Source organism: Hippoglossus stenolepis, chromosome 20, assembly GCF_022539355.2.
Source record: "Hippoglossus stenolepis isolate QCI-W04-F060 chromosome 20, HSTE1.2, whole genome shotgun sequence".
NCBI lineage: Eukaryota > Metazoa > Chordata > Actinopteri > Pleuronectiformes > Pleuronectidae > Hippoglossus > Hippoglossus stenolepis.
The window spans coordinates 5,767,226-5,792,461 of record NC_061502.1 but is presented as its reverse complement, the minus strand read 5'-3'; the positions used below and the strand labels follow the sequence as shown (position 1 = coordinate 5,792,461).

The window sequence follows — 25,236 nt, the reverse complement described above, 5'->3', positions numbered from 1 at the left end:
GAGCAAATCACAGTCTCCAGTCTCACAACGCTGGCAGTTAGTGTGTTAGTGCTGCATGTTGAAGTGCTGAAAGGCAGAGGGGGCTTCGCTGTATTTAATGTATAATACAATAATATATTAAATACATACCACTAATCCTAATTTCAATTTTTCTCCTCTGATCTTTCTTTGATCTTCAGAACAGAACAGCCAAACTAATCTTCTGCAACTTGTATTTTTTTATTATTGCAACCAACTGGAAGACAATACATCACATAAACATCATTGTAGTTTTTCAGAAAATGGAAAACAAAATAAAACAACATTTATATATTTTTTGCCACGGTATTGGACAACGTTGATATTTACATGTAGTGATGAAATAGGTCTTGAAATCATTCTTTGGCAATATGATTGCACAATAAGGAGAGAATTGAACATTTACTGAAAAAATAAAATAAAACAAAATAAAAAATAATAAAAACAACACCTGGGCGTACTCCGCATCACATCTCACAGATCAATAACGGTTTTGCATTTTGACATCCCTAACCTATGGCTTTCCAATATTCAGCTCAGACAGTCACAGAAAATAATGGCAGTATTGTAGATCATTTTGTCGGAGAGGAAACTAAACAGAACATGAGAATGTGCATAAAACATTAACAAATAATAAATGGCAGCTCCGTGTTTGAGGGTGTCTCACTATAGGTTTGGCAGGTTTGAAAGAAACACTTGTTTTCTGGGCTTTCCAGGCAGTGAAGTATATTTCCTTTTGCTTTAAAATGTTTCAGGTTTATTTTATGCCGTGTTTTTCCGGGACGCGCAGGTCAGGGGTTCATCTTTCCCGCATGTCACCGAGTGAGTCAGAGGGACAAAAAAATGTTGTTGCTAAAGCAACACATTCTCCCCCCGACATGCCTCTTGCCAACTGAACACGTTATTAGTCACCACAACAGTGGATTGTTACTGCAAATACAGCAGAGTGCTTGACCTGGGCCGCGGGAGCACTCAGACAGATATGAGACGAGAGACGGATGGCACACAACAAGAACATTGACAGTGTCTCCTTTTAGCCTATTTTTTTATACGCCGGCATGGACACCATACAAAATACAAAGCCAGTGATGCATGCTACAGGTGGCGGAGGATTGTACCAGTGGATGGGACATGCATTTCTTTGCCTGCTCGGCTCGCTGACGATCTCTCTCAGCGTCTGTTCAGCTTAAACAAAACCTCGTGTGACTCTGCTGCTACACTCCAAACTCAGACAAAGCTGCAGTTTTTATATGCATCTCTGCAAGTGAGGGAAGATTAATACTTTAATGCATTGCAGATTTAGGGAGAGAGTGTCCCACAATGGCAGCAACACATCCCCTTCTGATGCAACAGATGTCAAAGCTCACTACTGCTCCTGCAAATTTCACGCGAGTCAGTATCAATGTTAGGTGAGATTCACACACAGGTTGTAGAGTGGCAAAATGTTCAAAACAAAAACTCAAATCTCCAGACTGGGCTCTGGAGGTAAATATGTGATGGACTGTTTGTGAGCTTCACATCCACAAGTAATACCTTAATCAAAGGGTAAAAAATACTGTAGGTAAATTATAAAACAACCTTAACTGTGTCTGCCTTCTCCTACATTCCTCTTCCTTCTCTACTCTACTCTCAGGTGGCCTTTATGGAGACATGGTTCTTTCTGAAAACATACAAAGTTTCCTTTGCCCGTCTGATCCAAACATTTACACTGAACAAAGCTGATGGGAAATAAGAACACGTGAACATTTACACACAGGAGAAAAAAACCCCAACAATAATGTTATAAATAAAGACAAGTAACGTTCTGTCAAAACATGTCAGAGATATGACAACAGCGGTACTGAGGGCAGGCAGGCAGGCAGGCACAATGTTAAAGGGTGTGTGTTCCTGGGCACACAAACTCACACACTCTACAGACGTGTTCTGAAATAACACTGGGGTTAACAATGAACACCTACAACAAACAAAAAAAAGTCACTGTACAGGCAGAAGAAGACGGAAGCCCACCCATGGGAGGTGATACAGCTGGCCTACAGAGCCTGAACCCAAGGCCCAGAGGTGGCACCCATGGGCCTCTAATTGCAGAGTGATCTCCCACATCCCTCCCTGAAGACGTGTCTTTGAAAGCCCGCTCAGAAAAACAAAAAAGAACCCAAACGATTAAAAAGAAAAAAACAACAAAACAAAACAAAACAAAAAACAACAAACAAAAAAACTCCAATATAACCACGGGTATAAGAATTGGCGGCAAAACTTTTTTTCTTTCCTCTAGGATCAAGGTTTATATGAAAATAAGTCATGCTTCATGCTAAATACATCGTTTATCTTACATGTTCTTTGAATAAAAAAGATTTGCTTTTTATCTTATTTACAAGCACCCATGCAATATAACTGAGAAAGTCCTGCAGGTCAAATTGCTTCAATTAAGAAAGGAAAAAAATAAAATATTTTCTAACCTTTTTACAGAGTTGCCCGCGCGGGACAAATTGCTTATATCTTTATGAGGGTAGAGTGAGGGTAAACAGACACAAACAGAAATCTATAACCCACAGTTCATGTATATAGTTCTTTGACATTGTCAAATGAAGAGGAAGGTGTGGCAGCTACTGGTAGCTATGATATCTATACCAGGTGTCTACGTCTATGGACAGAAGTACTGGGGAGGTTTCAGGGACGTTTACATTATGCAACAACAACAACAAAATGAAGGAGATATTGCCTCAGACCCGGCACACTATCCATCTCTATGGTGATAAACATGACCTTTTTTTTTTATTTTAATATATCTATTCTTAAATACTATGAGTGCTCTTGAAATAAACCATGTCTTAACCCATGATGCTTTTATTATAAGTGGCGTAAAATAATCTTAAGTGCATGAATATATATCACATTGGGTTTTACAATTATTTTGACACTCAAGGTCATTCTCTTTAGCTCTTCTTTACTACTATGCCTTCTTCTTCTTCTTCTTCTTCTTTTTTTTTTGTCAGCTGTCGTAGCGGCTACATGAAGCAACCTGGTCGCTTATCTTTGGCACAGTCTCACATTTGTGCTCTTGGATGTAGGAGAGTGATGCCGGCGGGCGGCCCAGAGAGAGCGAGGGCTCGGCGTCTCCTTAAACAGGCTCCTCTCGTAGGCCCTGCCGTCTTCGCCGGCATCACTGCAAGATTGCTACAGATTCACATAGAAACAAACAGGTAAGACAAACAGCCATCTTCCGCTCGCGTGCTGTACGCTCCCTCAATGTGATTCAGTCGAGTCGGGTTCGACTTTTCCAAATTAGTGACAAAACATGCTTTTTTTTTATGGCTTTCATCCCCTTTTTAAACAACAAAACAACAAAGACACATGAGAAATACCCATCGATGTTAGTGTTGCTGAACATGTAGGAAAACATAGATTTTTGATATTGCCACAAATAAGTAGGATTCACCTAATGCCCTGCAGATAGATAGAGGGAGATGAGAAGTGTCCGTTGAGACTAATGCTGTAGTAACTTTACCTGTTGACCTATTGTTGTATATGTGTGTGTGTGTGTTAATGTCTGTGTGCGTGCTTTGAGCTGTATAGCGTCTGTGTGTTTGCATGACTATGTATTTGTTCTATGTGTGTGTCTTAGTTTCTCAGGGCCTCTTTCTGCTCCTTCTGGCCCTTAGCGGTGCGGTTTGTGATGTTGTTGAGGCAGGCTCTGACCCCCGCCAGGTGAAGCAGCGACCCTGCCGCCTCCTTCATCTCCTCGTCGTCGCTCTCCGGCGGCTTCTCCACCGCCGCCGCGCGCCTTTTTTTCAGCGGCAGTGTGTCGCTAATGCCCCTTGCTCGGTTTTTGGTCCAGGGCAAACTGCTCCCTGCCAGAGTCCCAGCTCCCGACCCCGAGCTACGTCTCTGTCCGCGTAGGGGCTGCTGGGAAATGTAGGCAGCGGCGGCAGTGGTGACGTGAGAATCCAATGGGATCTCCCGGGGTTCGGTTTTGACGTCCGATTGGATCTCCACGGCAATGATGTCGTCGTCGTCCAGAGGGCAGCAAGGGTCCCCGACCTGGGAGGAGCAGAGCCTGCTGGGGGATTTTGCGGTGCTGTAAGTGTGGTCATCCTGGAGGTCCTCGCTGCAGGGCGGAGGAGAGTAGCAGGATGGGCTGTCCTGTCCTCGGCTTAGATAATCTCCAAGGGATGATCTGTATGAAGCAGGGAGACAGAGCGGGAGAGAATATTGTTACTCCTGCTGTCACACTGTAGGCAGGTGGCCGGCCTGCCTGCATACTCCTCACTCCAATGACGCTGCCCCACTTTGCTCTGCAAAGCAAGAAAAAAAATCTGCTGATAATCCATCACCCTCAAATAGCACCCTTGGGCCTAATGTGCTGTGCATATTTCTCAGGTCAGATTAAAAACTTGTATCTCCACAAAGAGTCAGCCTTCCCTTTAGAAACGAGCAGACTCATTTTCAGGTTGCCACCCATGCATTTTTCAAACCATACTGAGCATTTTGAACAGCTCTCATGCTCCCTGAGGTTGTGGAATTTGCTCAGCAAATAAAGGACCTTGCAAGCTCTAAAGTCAGATCACCGCAGAGTGACGATCCTGCAGCAAAGCCATTGGACCACTGTCCACCTCATACATAATGTTGCAACACATATTTTGCTCTTTGATTCAGGAGACACCCTCTCTGTACGACATTAAAGGACAGGGGTGTATTCAGACAACCAATAAATCAAAAGCAGCTTCAGCAGCGTGCCCTGTCCCCTGGACATTTTCTCCCTTCAGAATGAGAGGGTTAGCATATTAATATCTTATAAGAAAAACATGCACCTCTTACAGTGATCAAATATTCACTGCATACCTTTAGTGAGCCTTTGGGTATGTTTAATTCATTAATTCTGTGGTGCAGACCATCATACTCTTATGCTCCTATGATGGATGTGCATGTCCATGCATGTTCCGAATGTCTTTGAATAACAAGGCCTCTCCCACTGATAAACCTACGTGTGTGTGTGTGTGTGAGACCGTTATATAAACACACCTGGATGAAATGTTCTGCCCAGCGGGGAGTGTGTGAACGTCTCTGACTTTTGAGCACAATAAAGTTGTAATTATGTGGAAAATTTCAGCGCAAGGTCTGGTTCTTGTAGGTGTGGTGGTGTTGTTTTTGTTTGGAGGCTACTGTATGTGTGCATGTGTGTGAGGGCGTGTCTGTGTGTGTCTGCGAGGGAATGTGTTTGAGCAGGGAAAGACCTGACTGACATTAATTACATGGTTGAAGGTAACAGCAGCAACGTTTACCCACCTTATGGCCGAGGTTCTGCTCCCCACAGGGCTTAAAGGTAGGGGTCTGATCACAGGGAAGAGGGCCTGGCTCCTGACGCGGGCGCCATTTTGGATCACACCACGAGGAACTAAAAGTGGGAGCAGAAGATAGAGTTACTTATAAGAAATATTTAAACAGATTGATCCAAAGTAAATCCTGAGGATTGAGGGAAAAGTACAGAGGGCGCTTCCCCTAAATCTTTTTGGACCTGAATGGGACTTGGGAGCAGCTCGGTGAGCATTCGCTGACTGTCTGAGGAGGCCAACAGGGCAATATTGATGAGCAAGGCAAGGTTAAATTGAGCAACAAAGCGTCATAAATGAGTTAAGGCCGCTGCGAGTCATTCAATTACCAACGACCGCTGGGCTCGGCTAAATCCAACGTCTCTGATGCTGTGGGCTGAGCAGCAGGCAGCTGGAGCTCAGAGGTGGACACCACAGAGACTATTAGATTCAACAGCAGTGACACGTTTGCCGTGTTTGAAACTTAGTTAAATACAAATTAAAGGTAGTTTTAAGGCAATCCAGATACATTAATTTAAATTCACGGAGCAAACGAGGCTTTGGAAAGGTTTTTGTGTTCATTAAACTTAAAGGCAGTGCAGTGCTCTTATAAATTAGTCGTCTTGTTTTAGAGTCAAAGTATGTAGTTTAATAGAGAACTAAGAAAACTTTAATATTCACATCATAGGAATAGAAATATTTACATCGCTGGAACTGTAGAGCTTTTGTGCAACGATTTAATCAATTATGAAAAAAGCTTTTGACTATTCATTTTATTTTTCCAAATCTGCCTAGATGCATCATTTCCTTTTACCTCCACTAGTGCCCCTTTGAGTTCAAGGTGAACTAAAGATTGTTTAAAAATTCACACATCTGCCTTCATCCCAAGTTTGGTAGTTTCATAGGTCTGTGCTGAGATGTAGATGCCAGGACAAGAGTTTGGGAAAACTAAAAGATTCAAAGTTTCCAAGAGCACAGCGAGTCAATCATTCAGTGGAAGAAGTTTTTGGAAGAATCCGAGGTTTTGGTCAACAGAAACCAGACAAGAAAGACTTAGTTCAGGGAGCAGGACATGGCCGATTAATAAAAAAAAAAAGCTGCCAGAAGGACAGCCGTCTCTACAGCACTCCATCTAAGTGCCATTTTACTCCTCTGAATAAGCAAGCATATGGCCAGCCCACCTGGAGTTTACCAAATAGTGCTTTCTCCGACCTAACGAGACAAAAATTGAATTCGCAGGCCTGAAAGCCATGCGGGCGAATCGACTGGCAAACACCAGGTGCTGCTTATTACCCAGCTATCACCTGGAGTCATCGTACTGCAGCACAACGTCTGCACCGTCATACAAACGGAGCCAAATACAGACAAGTCCTCGAAGAAAACACTACAGAATGAAGGCAAAGATCTACCTCCTGACAACACAACAGCCTATACCACACTTCCAGGATAACAGACCGGCTTTGCAACAAATCCTTGAACGTCCTCGAGTGGCCCACCCAAAGCCGGCACTTGAGGCCATTTCAGATTCTGCGGGGCGAGCCAAAGATCACAGGTTACAAACGCCCCTGATCCCTGCTGGACGCTAGGCTTCAAGCTGCTGTCACTGTCAGTGCAGGTTCTATATACTGTACTGATATTCAGGTTTTGATTATTAATACATTTGCAATACATCTTGAGAAATACACTAATGATAAGACATGTATACTAAATTTGCTTCAGGTTGCATCCACATAGATACAATTGCATTTGAAAACACATCAACTCTGCTACAGATACACCTGGCGTCCACAATATCTGGGAGTTTTAGAGACCCTGCAACAGAGAAGTTTGGAAACGCTGCTGATCTAATTGTTTCCCCCGCTTCCAGCATCAACCTCCAGGGCTAAGAGATGGAGCCGACACAAAAAGTGCCTACAACTGCAGTTCGCTGAATGGCCACTTGAAGCTGACTCCAAATCCCTAACCCCAAATCAGGTCAATCCCCATAGGCGCATATGTTAAAATGTCCAACTTTACAGCAGAATCAAACTTTTACAGCACGGTCCTAAAAACAGGTCTCAGTGACTAACTTCCCACTTCATACAGCACTCTTTCTATCAGGCATCATTCACACACTAGGTGGTAATTTGGGGTTTAGTATCTTGCCCAAGGACACTTCAGATTGCAGGCTGGAGGTGTTACGGTTTTAACCACTGACCTTCAGGTCTGTTGACGACCCTCTCAAACTCCTGAGCCACAGCCACCCAGACTTTTACAGTACAGATGTCTACTTCTCAACAAGAAAGGGGACAAGCACATTTCCAGAAACAATCTTTTTCTGAATAGGTTTAATTTGATATGTCAGCAGACTAACAGAAAAGAAGAGCTAAACTTGTAATACTATCAAGATGTAACTACTTGAAAGAGAAATGATTTAAAAAGCTTTAGTTTCTGATGTGTTTAGAGAGAATGAAGTTGGAACTTTTCCCAATTCTGAACCAACACAATAAAAGGGGAAAAAACACTTTTACTTTTAAAATACTAAAAACAAACATTCAGAATCTACAAGAAATCTTTCTTATGCAGCTTCAGACTCAGCAAGGTCAAACTCCTGCCTCTGGTTCCCTACTTGTGAAAAGACATGGTCTATATTTTTATTATGTGTGTGATGGAAGAGAGCGAGAAAGAGGAGAGAAGAGAAGAGAAGAGAAGAGAAGAGAAGAGAAGAGAAGAGAAGAAGAGTGTGTGTGTACATGTCAGCCTACACAGCTCTCATTACTCAGGGCTGGCTGCTCACCACAGCCATCCCAGTTCACTAAAACAGCTGTCATTTCCATCTCCAGGGTCAGTTTGCATTTCACAAATGATGACCTGCTGTTTGCTTTGTCTGCTGCAGGAGCGTTTGTTAGTTAAGGTGCAAACGCTAAAAAACCTTTGCCGCAGCATCAATACAATGTAGACCAAGCTTCCCCCCCCCTCATAGCCAATACAGTAAATCTATGACTGATGCTTTGAGGAGAAATTCAATTGTCCCCAGGAACCATAGGCTCATTAAAACATACATGTTGTCATGACGAGGCTCTCCAGAAAAAATCCCACATGTATGTATGGTTCTCGCAGTAACACACAAAAATGAATTATGATAGGTCGTGTTTGTCGTTCGTCATTGTTGGTGTGTTTCTCTTTTTTTCCCGCGGCTAGCAGTGTAATCTTATTGACTCCAGTTAGTGTGGCTCTGCCCCTGATATCTCCAGCTCTGCTCTCCATAACCTTATAAGTAAGTCGCCGCACAGACTCTCTTTTGTAATCTTGATCACTCGTTGCGTGGTTCTGTGCGCGTGTCTGTCTGTGTGTGTGTGTGTGTGTGTTTGTGTGTGTGTCTGTGTGGGCAGTGCATTAGGTCTCCCCGGGTTGACACGCACCCACCCCTCCTTCCCCACCTCTCGCTCCAGTCAGGCTTCGGGTTGCCATAGCAACGGCTCCCCTTCCACATGCCACAGAGTGGTAGATCATGCATCAGCAGAGAAAGTGATAGAGAGAAGGAGAGAGAGAAAGAAGGGGGGAAAGGAAATACCAAGCTCTGTTTGACATGGCCTCTCATAGCTCAACCACACACTCCTGACCACCAGTGTTTACCCTAGATACACACACACACACACACACACACACCTCCCAAGCACGAGCGCAGACGACTCTCCTCTCACGCGCGTGTGTGTTCTGTATCTTCACCTCCTCGCTCTGCCGTTTGAAATCCTCAGCAAACGCCTCTCTTTGTCTTTCTAATTCTGTCCCCTCCTGTTGATTTCTTTCCCTCTCTATCAATCTCGCTGTCATTCTATGTATAGTGGTGACTCATATCTCCAGCTGAGCGTGCACGCTGTCTCTGCAGGTAAAAAGCAGGCGACATATGCTGGGGAGACGAAGTAAGCTGGGAAAGAGCAGGCAGCGCTCCCAGAGCCTGTCCTGACGAAACTGTGATACGGATTGAGACAAACATTTTACAAGCTCAAAGCTAAATGTATAAAAACACACACTTGGCTTGGTAGAAGAAAGAAGGTTGTGCTGAGGAAGAAAAATGTCTTTCTGCATCTCTGCCTTTTTTCCTGGAGAGAAAATATCCTCTAGTTTGTCTTTTTTCCTACGTCTGGTCAGCTGGTCCTTTTCTGTCTGCTTCCTACGTCTTCGCCTGCCTGCCCGTTTTCCATGGCGAGCGCAGCCCTCAGCCTCCCTCCCTTCTCCCGCTCTTGTTGCACCGTAGACGCACTCAGCCTCCTCTGTCTCATCCCGTTAAATGAGTTCCACATGGCCCCTGCAGGCTGCGCACTCCGCAGCAGAGCAGACAAACACTGAGTGCACACAAAGACGCACATGCTCGCTGAACTCGCACGAGGAGGCCGAGGGTTCAAAGGTCACTTCCAGAAAACCTTGAGAATGCAACTGTTTGAAAATGGCCTCTCGCTCAGTCAAAACACCCCCCCCTCTCCTCCGTCCTCCTCCTCCTGTCTGTCCGGCTGCTTGTGCTGCCGTGTTTCAAAGTGAGCACAGAGTCTGAGGGCAGGACGCATGCTAATGTTGTCTGACTGGCTGACTGACTGGATTGCTGGTGGGCTGAAGTTTCTGGCAGTTGAACTGGACGTCTAACTGGCTTGTCGATCTCACACTCCAGCCTGAGTGTTTAAGTGGTTGGCTGGCTGACATGTGCTATGACTTCCAGGAGGGAGGACACAAAATAAAAGCAACACTGAATGACTGTAACAAAATAACACTTTTAAACATTGCTATATGGATCCCATCAGACTGAATGCTCATCAGCAGCTATAGAGCTCAACAGCGTCGTTTCTGGCAGTAAAAATCCTATTTCATTTTCTGAATAGAGATTTTGATTATCAGCCAAAATGTTGTAACCGATGTATTTCCGGAACAAGACTTGTTCTTAAAGTGGGTGGTCGCTGTTATGCTCTATTCTCCTTGCTGGTTGGATATAAGTTATATCTTAAAATTGCTGTTCTGTTATGGAGTTTGCATGAATTTTGCGACATTTTCTATGACTTTACTGAACCATATTAACACTTAGATTTATTATGGCTGAGAGACCGGAAACCATCCATTATTTTAGTGACAGCACCAAGAGGGGCAGATATTAAGATCTCTGTCTTTTTCAGCATTAACTAAAAGAAATTAGCTCCCATTCAGTCTTTTATAGCATTAAAGCAGTTAATTAAAACTGACAATTTGGCTGTGTTTTGAGGTTTGAATGAGACATATAATTGAATATCATCCACGGAACAGTGATAGCAGATACCTTTAAAGTGCCCTATTGAATGTGCACACAAGCATGTACAAGGCCAACAGAATAGGGCCAAGGACTGAACCTCGAGGCGTCACAATACAGCATTTAGATGAGGAAACTGCCAACAGAAACAACGAGGCTCCTATCAGAGAGGGTTTTCCTAAATGTCGGTAATTTTGGAGTAGAGCTGGACCAAGGTTGAACTTTTTGAGAAGTGGTTTTAAAGAAGCTTGCTTTATTTGAGCGGTGACACAATCATAACAGAGAGTTGTTGATTAAGGAGAGCAGTACAATAATGAATTAAAAAAAATTAATTAAACTTTCTCTGCTGTTGACAGGTTAATAAAGCTGTACAATTGGCTCTAAATTAATCCAACTAAAATTAGGTTTATCTTTATATGATGGCAGGTAACCTAAGAACTTAAATAAAACACGAACACTTTGGCTGAAGAGATCCTCCATAATTTAGAGCCGCTGAATGATGAACTTTGGGGGTGGTGCGGTGATGGGTTGGGATGAGGACATGGCTAACAGCCATTGTCCTTGCGTTCGTCCTGAGCTGGTGCCGGGCCACAGGGAGAGGCAGATTTCAGCCCACATCAACTCAGAGCGCGGCAGCTCTGAAAGCTCAGGGAATGGGAGATGGAAGTAATAACAGAGGGCACCAACAGCCCCAAACTCACTCACTCTGGAGTCTCCCCCTCACCCTTCTATGTCTTCTCTTTGCCTCCGGCTGTCTGTCACAACTTTCTTTCTCCCCACTGCCGACGAATATCGCACACGGCCCTTCTCTCCCTTCTTAAACACATTACACATTTAAAAAGTTCCTCTTTTCCCATCTCGGCCTGTCACATGTGCACTCCAAGCTGGCCTTCCCGCCTGTCTCCCTCTCTGTCCATCTATCTGTCCAGCCTCTCAGACACATCACTTTCAGACTGTGTGCGTCTACAGGGAGACCAGGTTTTCAGACACTCTCTCCAACCTCGGCTCCTTGACCATTACTACTCCATTATCAGTGGCAATGGAGGGCGCGCCGCAGACGCCTAATGTATCCATTTCCCCCTCCATTTAGGACTCGGCAGCCCAGCGAGCTCCTGGAGTGCTCCCTGATTGGGATTGAATGTCCATTTAAACTGCCGTCCAGCCACCAGGGAGGAGGTCGGGGGGGAAAAGAAGAGGAGGACGGGAGGAGAGGAACAATGGGAAATACAGGGAGAAGGTGTATAAGAGTAAAAGAGAGAAACTGTATGTTGTGTAATGAGGATCGAGGCAGGGGGATTGCTCCTCAAGAGTCTGACTTGAAGCTGGGATTTTTCTCCCCCTCTTTATTCCTCTCTCACTTGCTGTGTCTCCATCTCTCCCTTTTTTTTTTCTTTAAACTTCCAAATACGCCTCCATAGAAAAAGCATCCCTCCTCTGGCGCCGAGCCAAGTGTCAGAACTCAGCGCTTGGTATTCTTAAGGTGCGCTTCTAAAAAGAGGGATTTGGAATTGAGATGATTGGAGTTGGCACATCCATAGAGGGAGGGAGGAGGTGGCGGGATGGGGGGACAGTGAGCAAGGGGGTGAGAGACAGAGAGAAAACAGGTGGGAGATCACACACACTCACACACACACACACACCCACAGTTAAAGATGTTCAGAGGTGAGACTGTACCTTGTAGGAGAACTCCTCCGTTCTTTCTGAAGAGGGGACTCCCCGACCACAATGGAGGACTAGAAGGTGGAAGAAGGGATGGAGGAGAGGGGGGTGGGGGGGTGAGAAAGAGAGAGAGAAAACTGGTCAATCATTTGATCATGTTGCAGCAGCCGTCCGGCCCAGCGGGCTTCATCACGAGGCCGATAGCAAAGGCAGGAATTTGAGCCCATAAGCCAGTGCTTCTGATTATAGTGATTAGATTCCCGGGTGTCCCACTGTTGCCATTATTCCCTGTGATTACCTCAGAGAATTACAGCCTCGCCGCTGTAGTCCATGGGGGTAATTTCTCATGACAACCTCCCACCGTCCGCCACTGTTCCATTCATACACATTCAACAAAAAATAAAATCATCAGCGCTCGTACATTTAACACACGCTCATGTCAGCCGGGCAGGTTTAAGACAGACGCGCACACTCACACTCATGCTGCACACACACGCATGCACGCGCCCAAAGCCAGGGACTCAGTTTACGCGATCATTGCACCACTAATGAGGGAGGTAATGACGGCATTTCTCACATAGACAGAGACACTTTCACTCACACATACACACACACACATACACACAAAGGAAGACAAGAGATGCACTTTTGCTGGTGGAGCCATAATTTTTAAGACAAAGGAATGAAGAAGGATGGAGGGATGAGGATGGGGATGGAGAGAGAGAGAGAGAGAGAGAGAGAGAGAGAGAGAGAGAGAGAGAGAGAGAGAGAGGATGTAAAGAGCTTTCCCAGGTTGAGTGGTCTTTAGCTCCCCATTAGACATCACGTCTGACTGCTCCTTTCTTTTTCTCTCCGTGTTTAGACAGGCTGTTCTCAAACACAGGGCGTGTGTTAGAGGACAACGTGCATCTTGGTCATATGTAAAAACCTTATATACAGTCTATGGTAAAAACACACAAACACACACACAGGAGAGAAAACACCTGGCGACGCTGTGTGAACTCTAAAAGAGCGACCCATTCGTTTCCAGCGGTCTCCACTCATCAGGAGAGTTTCCTTTGTAATGTGAGTCGTGTTTTATGTTCTGCTAATCTGCTGAATGCGAGGATTTGGACGTGTGCACTTGTGATGTGAGGCTCTCACCTCACCAGATGCAGAAGGAAGATGGACACACACACACCATGCGCGCACACACACACACAGCGCGCACACACACACACATGCGCGCACACACACACACACGCACACACACACACACGCACGCACGCACGCACGCACACACACACACACACACACACACACACACACACACACACACACACACACACACACACACACACACACACACACACACACACACACACACACACACACACACACACACACACACACACACACACACACACACACAGCTGCAGCACGAAAAAGCAAAACACAAATTTCAGCCCTGAGCCACCTGCTGTTGCCATGGAGAGTTGCCACATTACGTTGCCACGGCGATAACATATTTTTCCTGCGCTAACAGCCTGTCTGTTTTCCCTACCACCCCACCCCCCACCCATCTCATTCACTCCCCCCCATCTCACTCCCTCTCCCTTTTCTCACTCTTTCCTTCTGTCTCTCTACCCATCCCTGCACTCTCTCTCTCTCCCTCTCTCTCTCTCTCGCAACAAATGGCTTCACAGTGCGACAGCACCTGCCTTATACTACATGTGTTGCCATGGCGGCGTTCCCGTTGCCAAGGCGACCCTGTACATTTAATGTAGTGGGCGAGGGGCTAAACCCGAGGCAGACGCCCCCCTCAGCATCTCGCCTCATCTTTTTTTTCTCCAAGGGAGAGGAAAGGGAGGGTGAAGGGGAAAGAAAGAAAGAGAGGAATAGAGAGTGAGAGAGTGAGAGAGCTTCTCCCAAACCCCATTGAGACACCCTTTCCACCTTCCATCCATTCTTCCCTCCCTTACTCCTCCCATCCAGATGCTGATGGGGTGTGAAGGAATGCACCATGGAGCTGACCTCCTACCAGGCGTGCTCCCTCTCCCGCTCTCCCTTACACACACACATGCAGACGCATACACACACACACACGCGCAGACGCGCACACACAATTGCCATGCATAAGACACATACATCCACACACAGAGTTAGATTGAAACATGTTAACTGCTGAGTTGCACGTGCAGATAAAGACGCACATACGGACGCACACACTGGAGCGAGCTGCAGGTGGGGGTCGGCTGGTGCGGCGTGAGTTATTATGGTCCATGAAAAACCAAGAGGTGTAAGCGACAAAGAGTAGAGGACAAAGAAGCATCATTGCTCTGCACCCTCCTCCCTTTCTCTCCATCTTATTTTCCCCCATCTCTTCATTTTGCCACTTCCTCTCTCTGTATCTTCTCATTCTCTTTGTTCATCCTCCACTTCTCGGTTGTGTAGAACTGCTTGAGACAGTCCTTGACCTTAACATAATAGACACACTGCGCAACCATTTGCAGTCATTACACTTCATGCCATAATATTCTTGAGAGTGAGAGCTCTTGAGAGAGATATTGTGCTGTATTGGTCTTACTTAGTTTCAAGACACATTGAAAGGAAACTGGAACCAACAAAGACCCCCAACATTTAACCTATTCAAAGTAACCCTGAACAAAACATTACAACTTGAACAGCGCTCCTGTACACCCTAAAAAATAGGGGGGATGTTTTTCACTGAACCTTTTACGAACCACCACCTGCCCAGACAACTGAAATGTGATTTGACTGCACGCAAAAAATTATGTATAATAAAATATTTTATACGTAGATATTTTTTCCATTTTTTTGCACTGTTTCTCTTTTCTAATGTCTGTTGACTTCCTGTCTGTTTATGAAAAGTAAATTGAAACAAAATAAAGAAATAATTGAAATAAATAAATACATAATCCCTGAACCTTTCAACCTTTCTTCATCAGCTGCCCGTTCAAACCAAAACGCAGGCTCGGAATTTTCAAACTAAAACGGCGACAGTTTTGCAGCTCTAAATACGCCAGGTGTATCCATAGCACAATTTTCAAACGAAGACGTAGTTCTATTGATTTGGAATTATAAGTCACATTAACCCCACACTACAGGATCATATCAAGATCTGTGCCAGCCTGTTCCAATATTAAAGTATTATCACTGCACTGGTGTTTTCAATGAATTACAGATATTTTGTGGATGAACTTAAACATGTTGATATAAACAGACATATCTGACATGTCTGGAAAGTCTAGGAGCTGGATCCAGCAGCAAGGACCATACAAGTGGTTTTCATGTTGAAGCCCATTAGCAACACATCGTGCATACTGTAAATGCTGTGCATGTGCTTTACATCGATGCTGGCCAGTTTTTGAAGCACGTCATAAATTCTTACATTGATTTTCTCCCTTCCATGCAGCCGCTGGATTCCATTCATTTAAATACAATATAAAAAAGACTACTCGCTGAGATGTCGAAGATGCTTGCTGTTCGCTCATAGGCAGAATTTACAAGCGTTTTTTATGTTTAAAAAAAAAAAAAAAATTAAGCTGCTTCTGAAACGATCTAGCTTTCAAGGATTTAAGGCAGCCCTGACACCTGAGTGTCAAAAAGCACAGCTTTTACCTGGACACACAGACAAATAAATGAGGTTAGTGCATTGGTTGTTTATTGTTGAGGGTCATTCTCACGTGTTTGATACATGATCCCTGCTCATGACTGCAAGTAACTGTCAGGCACAGCATTGTTGATGAGAAGCAATAGCGGCAACACCATGATAGATTTTTTTTCTATTTCAGGTTTTTCGGTCTCTGCAGATTAGATTTCATACACAGCAGAAATTTATGGAAAATAAAGCTGCAATAATCAATCAATGATATTGATAAAACTCAGATTCTTTTGGTCTTTGGGCCTTGCTTCATTGAGTTGACAGTGCGACTATGACACAAGCTGGAATGGGCCAGGTCAGAAACTAATTTGCGGCCACTGCAGGGGGACTCAAGTCTCCGCATGTGGGGCGCCCCAACTGCCCTGATTCTGAAGAATAAATAATGGACACCTTTCTCAGGTTGAAGCTTCTTTACTATGAGGCTTTGCTTATTTTCTCTGTTTTAAGATATTTGAAGATGTCCCCCTGAGTCTCTCAGGACACTTTGATGCACTTTTGTTGTCGATCAAATAATTAATCGATAAACTAAGAAAGAAATCATTGGTCTTGGTCAGCTGACAAAGAAAATAATTGTTAGTTACTCTTGAAACTAATGGCTGCTGGTAAGAACACACACACGCACACACACGCACGCACGCACGCACGTTCTTCAGGTGGCCCTCAGCTCCGCTCTAACCAAGAATTCCTCACCGACTCTCCCGTTTGCCCACTGTGTGTCACAATGCAAATGAACAACCTCTTCTTCTCCCCCCGCTCCTCACCCCCCCTACACTCTCCTCACCGCAGCACGCCTCCCCACCACCCCCCACATCCCCCCAATTTGTTCCACTTCCCCATACCTCATTGTTCAAAATGACACTTTTACATTTTATGGTGAACCAATTATTCTGTCTTACACAGTCCGCTGGCTCCGCAAGCCAGCCTGCCCAGATCAACTGGGGAGCGGGGTGGAGGGGGGAGGTGGTGGTCTTGGGGTATTCATAGAGACGGAGAGAGAGAGAGGGAGAGGGAGAGGGGGAGAGGGAGAGAGGGAGAGAGCGCGTGAGAGAAAGAGACCGAGCAGAAGAAAGGGTAGAAGGAAAAAAAAAGACGACTAATGGTACCTCTCGCTGACATATCCACAGGGATGTGCAAAAGAGTCGGAAAGCAAGAAGTTAGCAAAAGGAAGAGGCTGCAGGGTGGAGGAGAGGTCAGGAGAGGAGAGGATTGTTGGGGAAACAACACAGGTGGATGCTGCTGTGGTGTGCAGGGGCGTGTGTGAGTGTGTGTGTGAGGGGTCGGAGAACGAAGAGAACGTAGACAAAAGAGGATCTAATTGAATGATAAAGTGGTGGAGAGAGAGTGAGAAGAGAGCAGAGAGAGAAAGAGAGAGAGTGGGAATAAATCACAGCAGGGGTAAATAAAGAAGACGGAGTGGTGGGTGCACCACCAATTGTAATGTATGCCCGAGAACGAGCGAGAGGGTGTGTGAGATATTAAAAGAGGAGACAAGAGAGTGAGAGGAGCGGAACGGGGGAGTGTTCAGAGCTGGAGGAAAGGCAAAACAGGGGGGTGGACAAGATAGGCTGGGGAGAAGGTGAGGGAGCGAACATGTGGAGGAAAAAAAAAAGAAGAAAGGCAACGAGCGCTTTTTACATGTGATGCGCCCGAGGGGGAGGGAGATAGGAGGAGGGACGTGTGTTGTTGCATGGAAGAAGAAAAAAAAGATTTGAGGGAAGGATGGGGCGGGTCAGCTTCATAACGCTCGGGGCAGGTGGGTGGAGAGAGAGAGCGAGGTGGAGGAGTGTATATGTTTCTATCTGCCTCAGAGCTATAACTAACCAATATTTGATATTTATTGCTGATGTACGCACTGATGTAGTGGATTGACTGTTAAGTGTACAGAGAAAATAGTTAATCGGCAGGGATTTTCCTTTACATTTTAAGTTAAGTAGTGATTGTATTTTATTTGATTACGTTAGATACATGAAAATCAAACAAACTATATATATTTATAGAGCCTTTATCAAAACTTTTAAGTTTGAAGCTTTAGTATTAAGTGTTGTAGGTCATCAAAGTCCCTCAACTGCACAAACTTGTTGGAAATTGCTCGTTTCAACCTGCCACCTCTTCATTGGGGGGTGACTGTGAGGTTTGATCATTAGCATAATCAATATCTTAAAACTGCCACATAAGGTTCGCTGTTCTGCTCAGCTTGTGGGAAAGTTTAGTTTTAAAAATGAATGAGAGTTAAAGAAACTTCGACACGTGCTTTCAGAAGTCAGTGTAACATGACCTACACAATTAGAAACTAGAAGGACACTCGGAGAGCGCATATCCCTGCCAGAGCTGATTGGCCATTTCATCACCATAGTGCATATATATATACAGTATGTATATGTTCATGGGTGTAAATCTTTACCCCACGTCTCTATCAGTGAATGGGTTTATTAATTAAACAGGCTAAATTATCCAGTCCACTGAAGCAAAGGTGATTAAGCAATGAATTAGCTAAATCACATATGTCATAAACCCATCAATCAATCAACCAATTAATCAATCAACCAATCGGATCAACCCTCTCACCTGTGGTGAAACGTCGGAGGCAGGGTGGGTGGAGAGGTGGAGGGGGTGGCCAGGCCCGGCGAGTAGGGATGATACGGTGTCTTCTTCAGCGCCTGGATCAGGTTGTGCCTATACTCCGGATCTATGGACCACAGGGAGCCTTTGCCTATGCTCTGCAAGGAAGAAAGAAAGGAAGGAAGAAAGGAAGGAAGAAAGGAGGTAGAAAGAGAAGGAGGGGGTGAAGAGGGCACAGCGAGACAGATGAGAGAGATGAGAGAGATGTTATTGAAAGTGCTATCGGGCCGCTCAAAGCACATCACAAACACAGCACAGCACACTGACCTGAGCCAACAAGTCCAAAGCCCTGAACACGAGCTCAAAGTACAGACCACGAGCCGCACTCTTATTTACCAAACCACCTGTACACACAGCAACGCCACATTCCCACTGAGATAAAGACCTGCAGAAAAAATGACATTCTGGGCACTGATGGGTTTCTGCCTCCTTCACAAGTAAAGGAAAAACAACCTTCCTCCAAAAAAGAAAAACATCATCCACACAAACATTTATTCCCAGGGAAGATAACATTTGGAGGAATGAGAATCTGAGAATTAATGCATCTTCAATCCTCAACGCCACTTCACTCAATATTTTCCAATCCTCCGCCTTTCCCCAGAAAAAAAAAGAAAATCCTCTTTTTTTTTGGATTAAGACACAGGGAAACTCTTTAACTTTTTCCACTCCAGAGGCGTCGACGGTGTGTATTTTTAGATCAAAGCAGCTTCCTCCTCACCTAATGAAGCTGTCGGCTCCCAATCTGAGCGAAACCAGCGTATAGATTACAGAGAGAGGGGAGGGATCTCAGACGGGCCGCCACGAAAATACACTCATTGCCTCTATCTCTCACAGCCCTCTCCGCTCTTTCATCTGCCTTGTCATCTGAATGTGGTAAAATGTGTGGAGTTTGCGTACGGCAGAGAGCGGAGAATGGCAGGGAGAGAGGGGAAAGAGAGGAGAAAGAAGTAAATATAAAATTAAAGCCGCTCTGCCTCGTGTTCAGCTCACTTTGTAGTACTCTGTGATATGTTCCAGGTACAGACTACAGGGTGGGGAGATGTCAGGACTGCAGGCGTGTGATTTCTGCAAATACTGCAAGGAATCCATTAAGAGGGAAATGTCAGATGTGCCAGTGACGTGCATGTGAGCATTAATTGGAGACAAATTCTCAAACCTGAGGAGCCCTTCGTGTTAAAGTGGGTGAGGGAAGCACGCTGCAGTGTGCTCAATATTTTGGCTTAAAGGGTCATTTCACCCAAATGATAAAAACAGACATGTTTACTGCAGATTTTATTAAATAGAGGTTTTTAAAAATAACATAAAACAGATTTCACTGTGTGCTTTGTTCTCTGAAGGAACTTTCTACCTGAAACTTTTCCCCTGTGACAGACATAAATTGTGTTTTTCCGCCTTCCTATCATGTTCATCATAACACTTTTTCAGACATGAACTTCGGAAAAAGTGCCTCACATTGGGTCCGGACATCTTCCAGACTTTACCTTTCACATTCGAAGAACACCGGCGGAGATTGTCTGACTTTTGCTGTCCCTGCATATCGCCAAAAGCTCTTTGATCTTGTTGTCTTTCCAAGTTGACATCTTTGTTGCCGTGTTCAAAGTGCATGTCACCTCTTTTTCGTCCTGATATATTTGTATTCTTTATTCTTTTCGGCGGCTGGCATAAACAATTTCAGGAAAATGTCCAGACTTCAGTGCATGCCTGGAAACAGCTCTACTGTAACCACCAGATGTGTTTTGCCACCTCTCAGGTTCATCAAAAGTTCATCAACAAAAGTGAAAAATAAGATTTAACCAGCAACTTTATCCAATTTACAACACAGGGCAAGAGTAGAAAAGTGATCACATGATTGATCGTGTGTTCTGAGGAAAGAGCCAATCAGAGAAAGGGATATATCCTAAATCTGATCAATTGTTCTACAAAAGCCTATTATGAGCTAATATCCATCATACATGTTAATCCCCTTAGATGATACAAAGGTCAGCAGCAAAATAAGGTTAAAAAAAAGGTTTAGGTCACTAAAAGCTCATCATCAACCTCAAATCATTAAAATGTCATATAAAAAGGCCTTTTCCAGCGATTGACTAATTGGTTAACCTGCAGTAAATGAAGCCTTGAACGTTAAAAGATTTTCCTAGGAGCATCACAACTTTTCTTGATGACTTACAAACCCTCTGTCTGTACAAAGACAGGACTGGACAAACTGTCACTACTCCCTCTGATGTATGATAAGGACAATACTCCAATACAGCAAGTAGTACTGTATTGCTATCAGAGCAGCAAGAAAAGGCCAGGCAAGTGAAAAAAAGGAGACAAAGGTTTCTTCACATGATGAAGAGCAGCTCAATCTCCACAATTAAACCTCATAGAAAACTAAAAGTGCAACACATTTGTGGGAAAGTATGTTTTACTGCCCAAATTATACAATTTTTTGATTAAATTCAGGAAATCTTTATAATTGATTTGTACTCTACAGCAATTTCTCAAACAGTGATACATTTTTATTATGTAATTTCAGTAACAAATGGAAATGACGGTGTTCTACAACGTTTGATGGTTAGTGTAAATAAATAGGGATGAATTACTGGGACCCCTGAGGAATTTAAACCACAGTCACAAGAGAAACACCAAACATAGAAACTACATCACAAGAAAGCAGCAGCTGTGGCTAATACGAAGCCGTGTGCTGAAAGTGTCTCTGTTGCAATTTAAGACCCTGACCCAAATTGCGACACATAGTTTAACAGGGTTAGAAGAAATTGATGAATAGATTTGAATAGGTTTGTAAGTTTTATAAACTGTCAAAGAAGGAAAATTAAAAAGCATTGACGTCTGATCTGCTGCAAGACAAAAACTATTAAATTAACCTAATTTATCAGTTTGTAAATATTTTCCTTGGTATAAAAATAACAATTCAGTTTGTATGATTTCTCATGAAAGAAAACCACTAAGAGTCTCCCTGAATATGATTCTCAGTGTGTCCCCTGATGTCCAGGATGTCCAGTCATGAAGAGCTCCAGCCCTCACTTTATCACCTGACCTTGTAAGAATGCAAGAAGTTGATCTGTGCTCCTCCTGTCTGTATCTTTGCATTAGTAAGAACACAGGCCATATGTGTGCTGTGTGTTGCTACGCATGGTGTGTGTGTGTGTGTGTGTGTGTGTGTGTGTGTGTGTGTGTGTGTGTGTGTGTGTGTGTGTGTGTGTGTGTGTGTGTGTGTGTGTGTGTGGTTGTGTGGCGAGTTCCCTAGGGAGTGTGATATTACCCAGCGTGGTCTGCTCCTGGGAGTGCTTCTATTACTGCCAGCAACGCCTCTCCTGGAGAGCATGATATTACACACACATACAATCGCTCCCACAGAGGTGACCCCCACTGGGCCAAATTTCCCCTTGCACCTCCATCCCGCCAGCCAGTTTCTATAAATGTGTGCGTGTGTGTTTGCAAGCGTGCGCCCACTGTCTGCCTGCTTGCCAGCCGATTAAATCAATGCTCTGTTCAGAATCTCTGTCTGCTGGGGCCCCTGCCTCTGCCAACCAAGCCAGCCAATCAAAACACTCAATCTGTGGTCAACCCCCCCAAACACACACACGCACATCCATACACACACACACACACACACACACATGCATACACATAGCTGTCGGTAGGCCAATCACAGGGCGCTGCTCACAGGAAGGGTCTGTCACCTGGGTTATAGCAGTCGCCTAGGCAACAGGCATCATCTGGGCTTGGAAGCAAGAGGAGGTGAAATGGACTTTTCATTTTCTGACAAATTCACAAAGTTGAGAAAAAGGCAGCATGCCTGAAAATCGATTGGCACAAAAAGGATTCGAGGTCAGAGATGTGTTTTAAGTTCTCTGAGGTGTTGAAGTTTGATACAGATTTTAAAGCTAACACAAGGGGGAATCATAAAACAGGTGATATTGAGGAATAGTCCTGGCGTTAACCTGACACCATGCTTGTGAACTCCTTTGGTATTATTTTTCATTATCCTGTGATCCCATTAGGTCTTACTCTTCTGAGATGAACACTGTGTTCTGTGCTCGTTTTTGCTTCATCTACTAAAACTTTAACTTCACCCCAAAGTTTTGGCTAAAATCTCAAACGTAATGCTGGGAGGTGGAGCCTAGACAAACCTACCCCCCTCCCCACATACACACATTAAACATAACAAGTTATTTAGGTTGCTCAGCTATTAGCAACCACTCCAGTAGCAACGCACACACTTTTGCAACAGAAACATCGAATGCAGTAGAGGGTTCTCGCCTCCGGAAAATCCTTGACAGCCGCTACCACGGTCGTCCCGAGCCGTTTGAACTGCTGGCACAGGCGTCTGTCTCAGCCAGTATTTCAAATGGTGTGTGTGAGATAAAGCTGAGGGGCAGGAGAGGTTGGGGGACGTCTCTGAATGGTAGAGGGTGTAGTCGTTTAGGGGTTTAGTTTCAATATAGATTTGAAAATGAGCACAGCTTTCCAGATTCACACTCAGGAGCGGTCGCTGGTGGCGCCCACCTTTGATTAGAGGGTGTTAACCTTTTTAAATATATATAAATGTCATGATGTAGAGACGTCCAAAACGGCTGACTCTACGTAAGCATTGGCCTTGCAAGGTCCAAGATGGTTTGAAACACTAGGTGGCGTTATGATGTTTAATCCATACACGTAGATTCTTTTTATAATAATGTTAATAAATGTGACCTGTAAAATCAATAATACAATACAATAATGTATTTCATCAAAAAACTGTCATATGATTTAGTTTACAGCTCAAAAAACACATTTAAGTTTGCAGTATCTGTTTCATGCACTGGAAAAGTGAGTCACATCATCACTGTGGTGTGTGCAGCTGAAGAGACAGATTACACAACAAATAATCCACAACTGGAAACAGTAACCCCTACTTTAAGAAATATCTCGTACACTGTGAAACTAAAAGTGACTCTGTACTGCATTAGACTTTAAATTGCAGGTTTGCCATGCTCAAAAGAACAGGATTTAATTATATGTATCTGTGTCACTACACTAGTCTGTAGTAATTTTGATGGAAAACGCAGGCTGTCTCTTTAAATGTCACTGACACCAAACAGTGAGCAGTGTACAGGTGTCGTCATGATGGAGAAAACATATATCTATATAGTGTAACTTGCTTAGGGACATATCGTGGTGTGAGTAAAGGACAAAAAGGGGTAAGAAAGAGGACAAAAGCAGAGAGGGAGAGAGAGAGAGAGAGGGAGAGAAAGAGAGGGAGGGAGGGAGAGGGAGAGATGATTGTGTGTTGCCAACATCTGTTTCCTGTGTTATATAAGCTGTGGGGGCTGGTCTCCCTTGGAAATGGGAGATATTAAAAAGTCCTGCTGCCACTGACCCTGCTAGTAGCACCATGTTATTGCTACTACACAACTGACTGCAATGTTGTCTTTTCATGTATACATTAACCATCAATACTGAAAGCATATACAGTGACCCCTTATCATACGGCTGCAGTATATCATGACTGAAAAAATCTGGACTATACATAGTGTTTAAAGCTCCTTCAGACTGGAATAAAATGACTTCAATCATCCAGCCTTTGACATTATTATTTCACATGTCAACATTCAACAACTCTCAATGACTGGGTACTTGAGTGCACCTACTGAGTCAGTGAACTAGTTCAGTGCCAGTTCTGAGTCTTCCTTTTTAGAATGGACTGCTTGTTTGTCTCGTGTTAATGCTCCAAAGCTGCTTCAGAATTATTCCTTGCTATTAGTGAGTCCTCCTCAAAGACTGTCACTTCTGACTGGGCTAGAACCGACTCTCATAGCTGACTCTCTAGTTAACTAAGAGAGTCAGCTATGAGATCATCTGCAGCAAGTCTATTAGTAGTTGTTGCCGTGATGGAGATCATTACCTGTGAGGCCCTTGATTGTGTGTGTCAGTCCGACTAGGTGAAATAAAAATAATCATAGTGACAAAATAATCTGGCGGCAGCGGCTGCTGTAGATTATCAGAGGATGTAGGATAAGACAGTTTAATTTAGCCTACAGACTGACGGCACACTGCCCCGCCCCCACTGACTGCAACCTTTTTAATCAGTTTTTCTTCATAATGAATGTATCACGTGTCCAAATCGCACCATAATCAACACTGCACTTCCCATGACCACTAAGAATACACGTACTACTGTGAAGCCGATAACATTTATTGGTTTACAAGATATGCATTCCACATACATACAGACAGGCAGACGTTTGCTGAATTATTAGGTAGATTGCAAATGTTGCGGATGAAGCTACAGCTGCATCCACTGTGTATATGTACGTATACATATGTATGCATGAATCTATTACATTTTTGCTAGGCAAGAATTTTTTCAGGGCCTGTCCACGGCCCACCATTGCACTTATCATTGTGTTTTTTTAAATTTTGATTTGTTCGAAATGTCATTGTTTTTTGTGGTTGTTTGTATTGATTGTATGTTAGGACCCCCTTGAAACCCAGATGATTCATTTCAAGGGGTTTACCCTCACGATTAAACTTGTACAACAACAAGTTTAATATATTTTACTTCTTATTCATCCCGACACATATCCTGGCGAGCTAGCCAAAAGTGGTCAAGACATTTCACCGAAAAAAAGACAAAAAAAACCTCATGGCGCCGATAGATGAAAGATAAGTGCATCACCACAGATTCATCGTCTGGTTCAAACTCTGTGAGCGATGAAAGCATGTATCCAAGT

At 44.1% G+C, this 25,236-nt stretch overlaps 1 protein-coding gene across 2 annotated transcripts in view; it reads right to left on the bottom strand.

Moving 5' to 3' along the window:
- Positions 1 to 200: 200 nt before the first annotated feature.
- ches1 (checkpoint suppressor 1) overlaps positions 201 to 25,236 on the bottom strand; it is a 58,623-nt gene continuing 33,587 nt past the window's right edge. For both annotated transcript variants that reach the window (XM_035143442.2, XM_047337953.1), the window contains exons 3-6: positions 18,464 to 18,615; positions 12,250 to 12,308; positions 5,302 to 5,410; positions 201 to 4,192 (exon numbers count right to left, since the gene is read on the bottom strand). In XM_035143442.2, the coding sequence (XP_034999333.2) occupies positions 3,637 to 4,192; positions 5,302 to 5,410; positions 12,250 to 12,308; positions 18,464 to 18,615 (876 nt within the window). In that variant the 3' untranslated portion in view covers positions 201 to 3,636. The remainder of the gene's footprint in view (positions 4,193 to 5,301; positions 5,411 to 12,249; positions 12,309 to 18,463; positions 18,616 to 25,236) is intronic.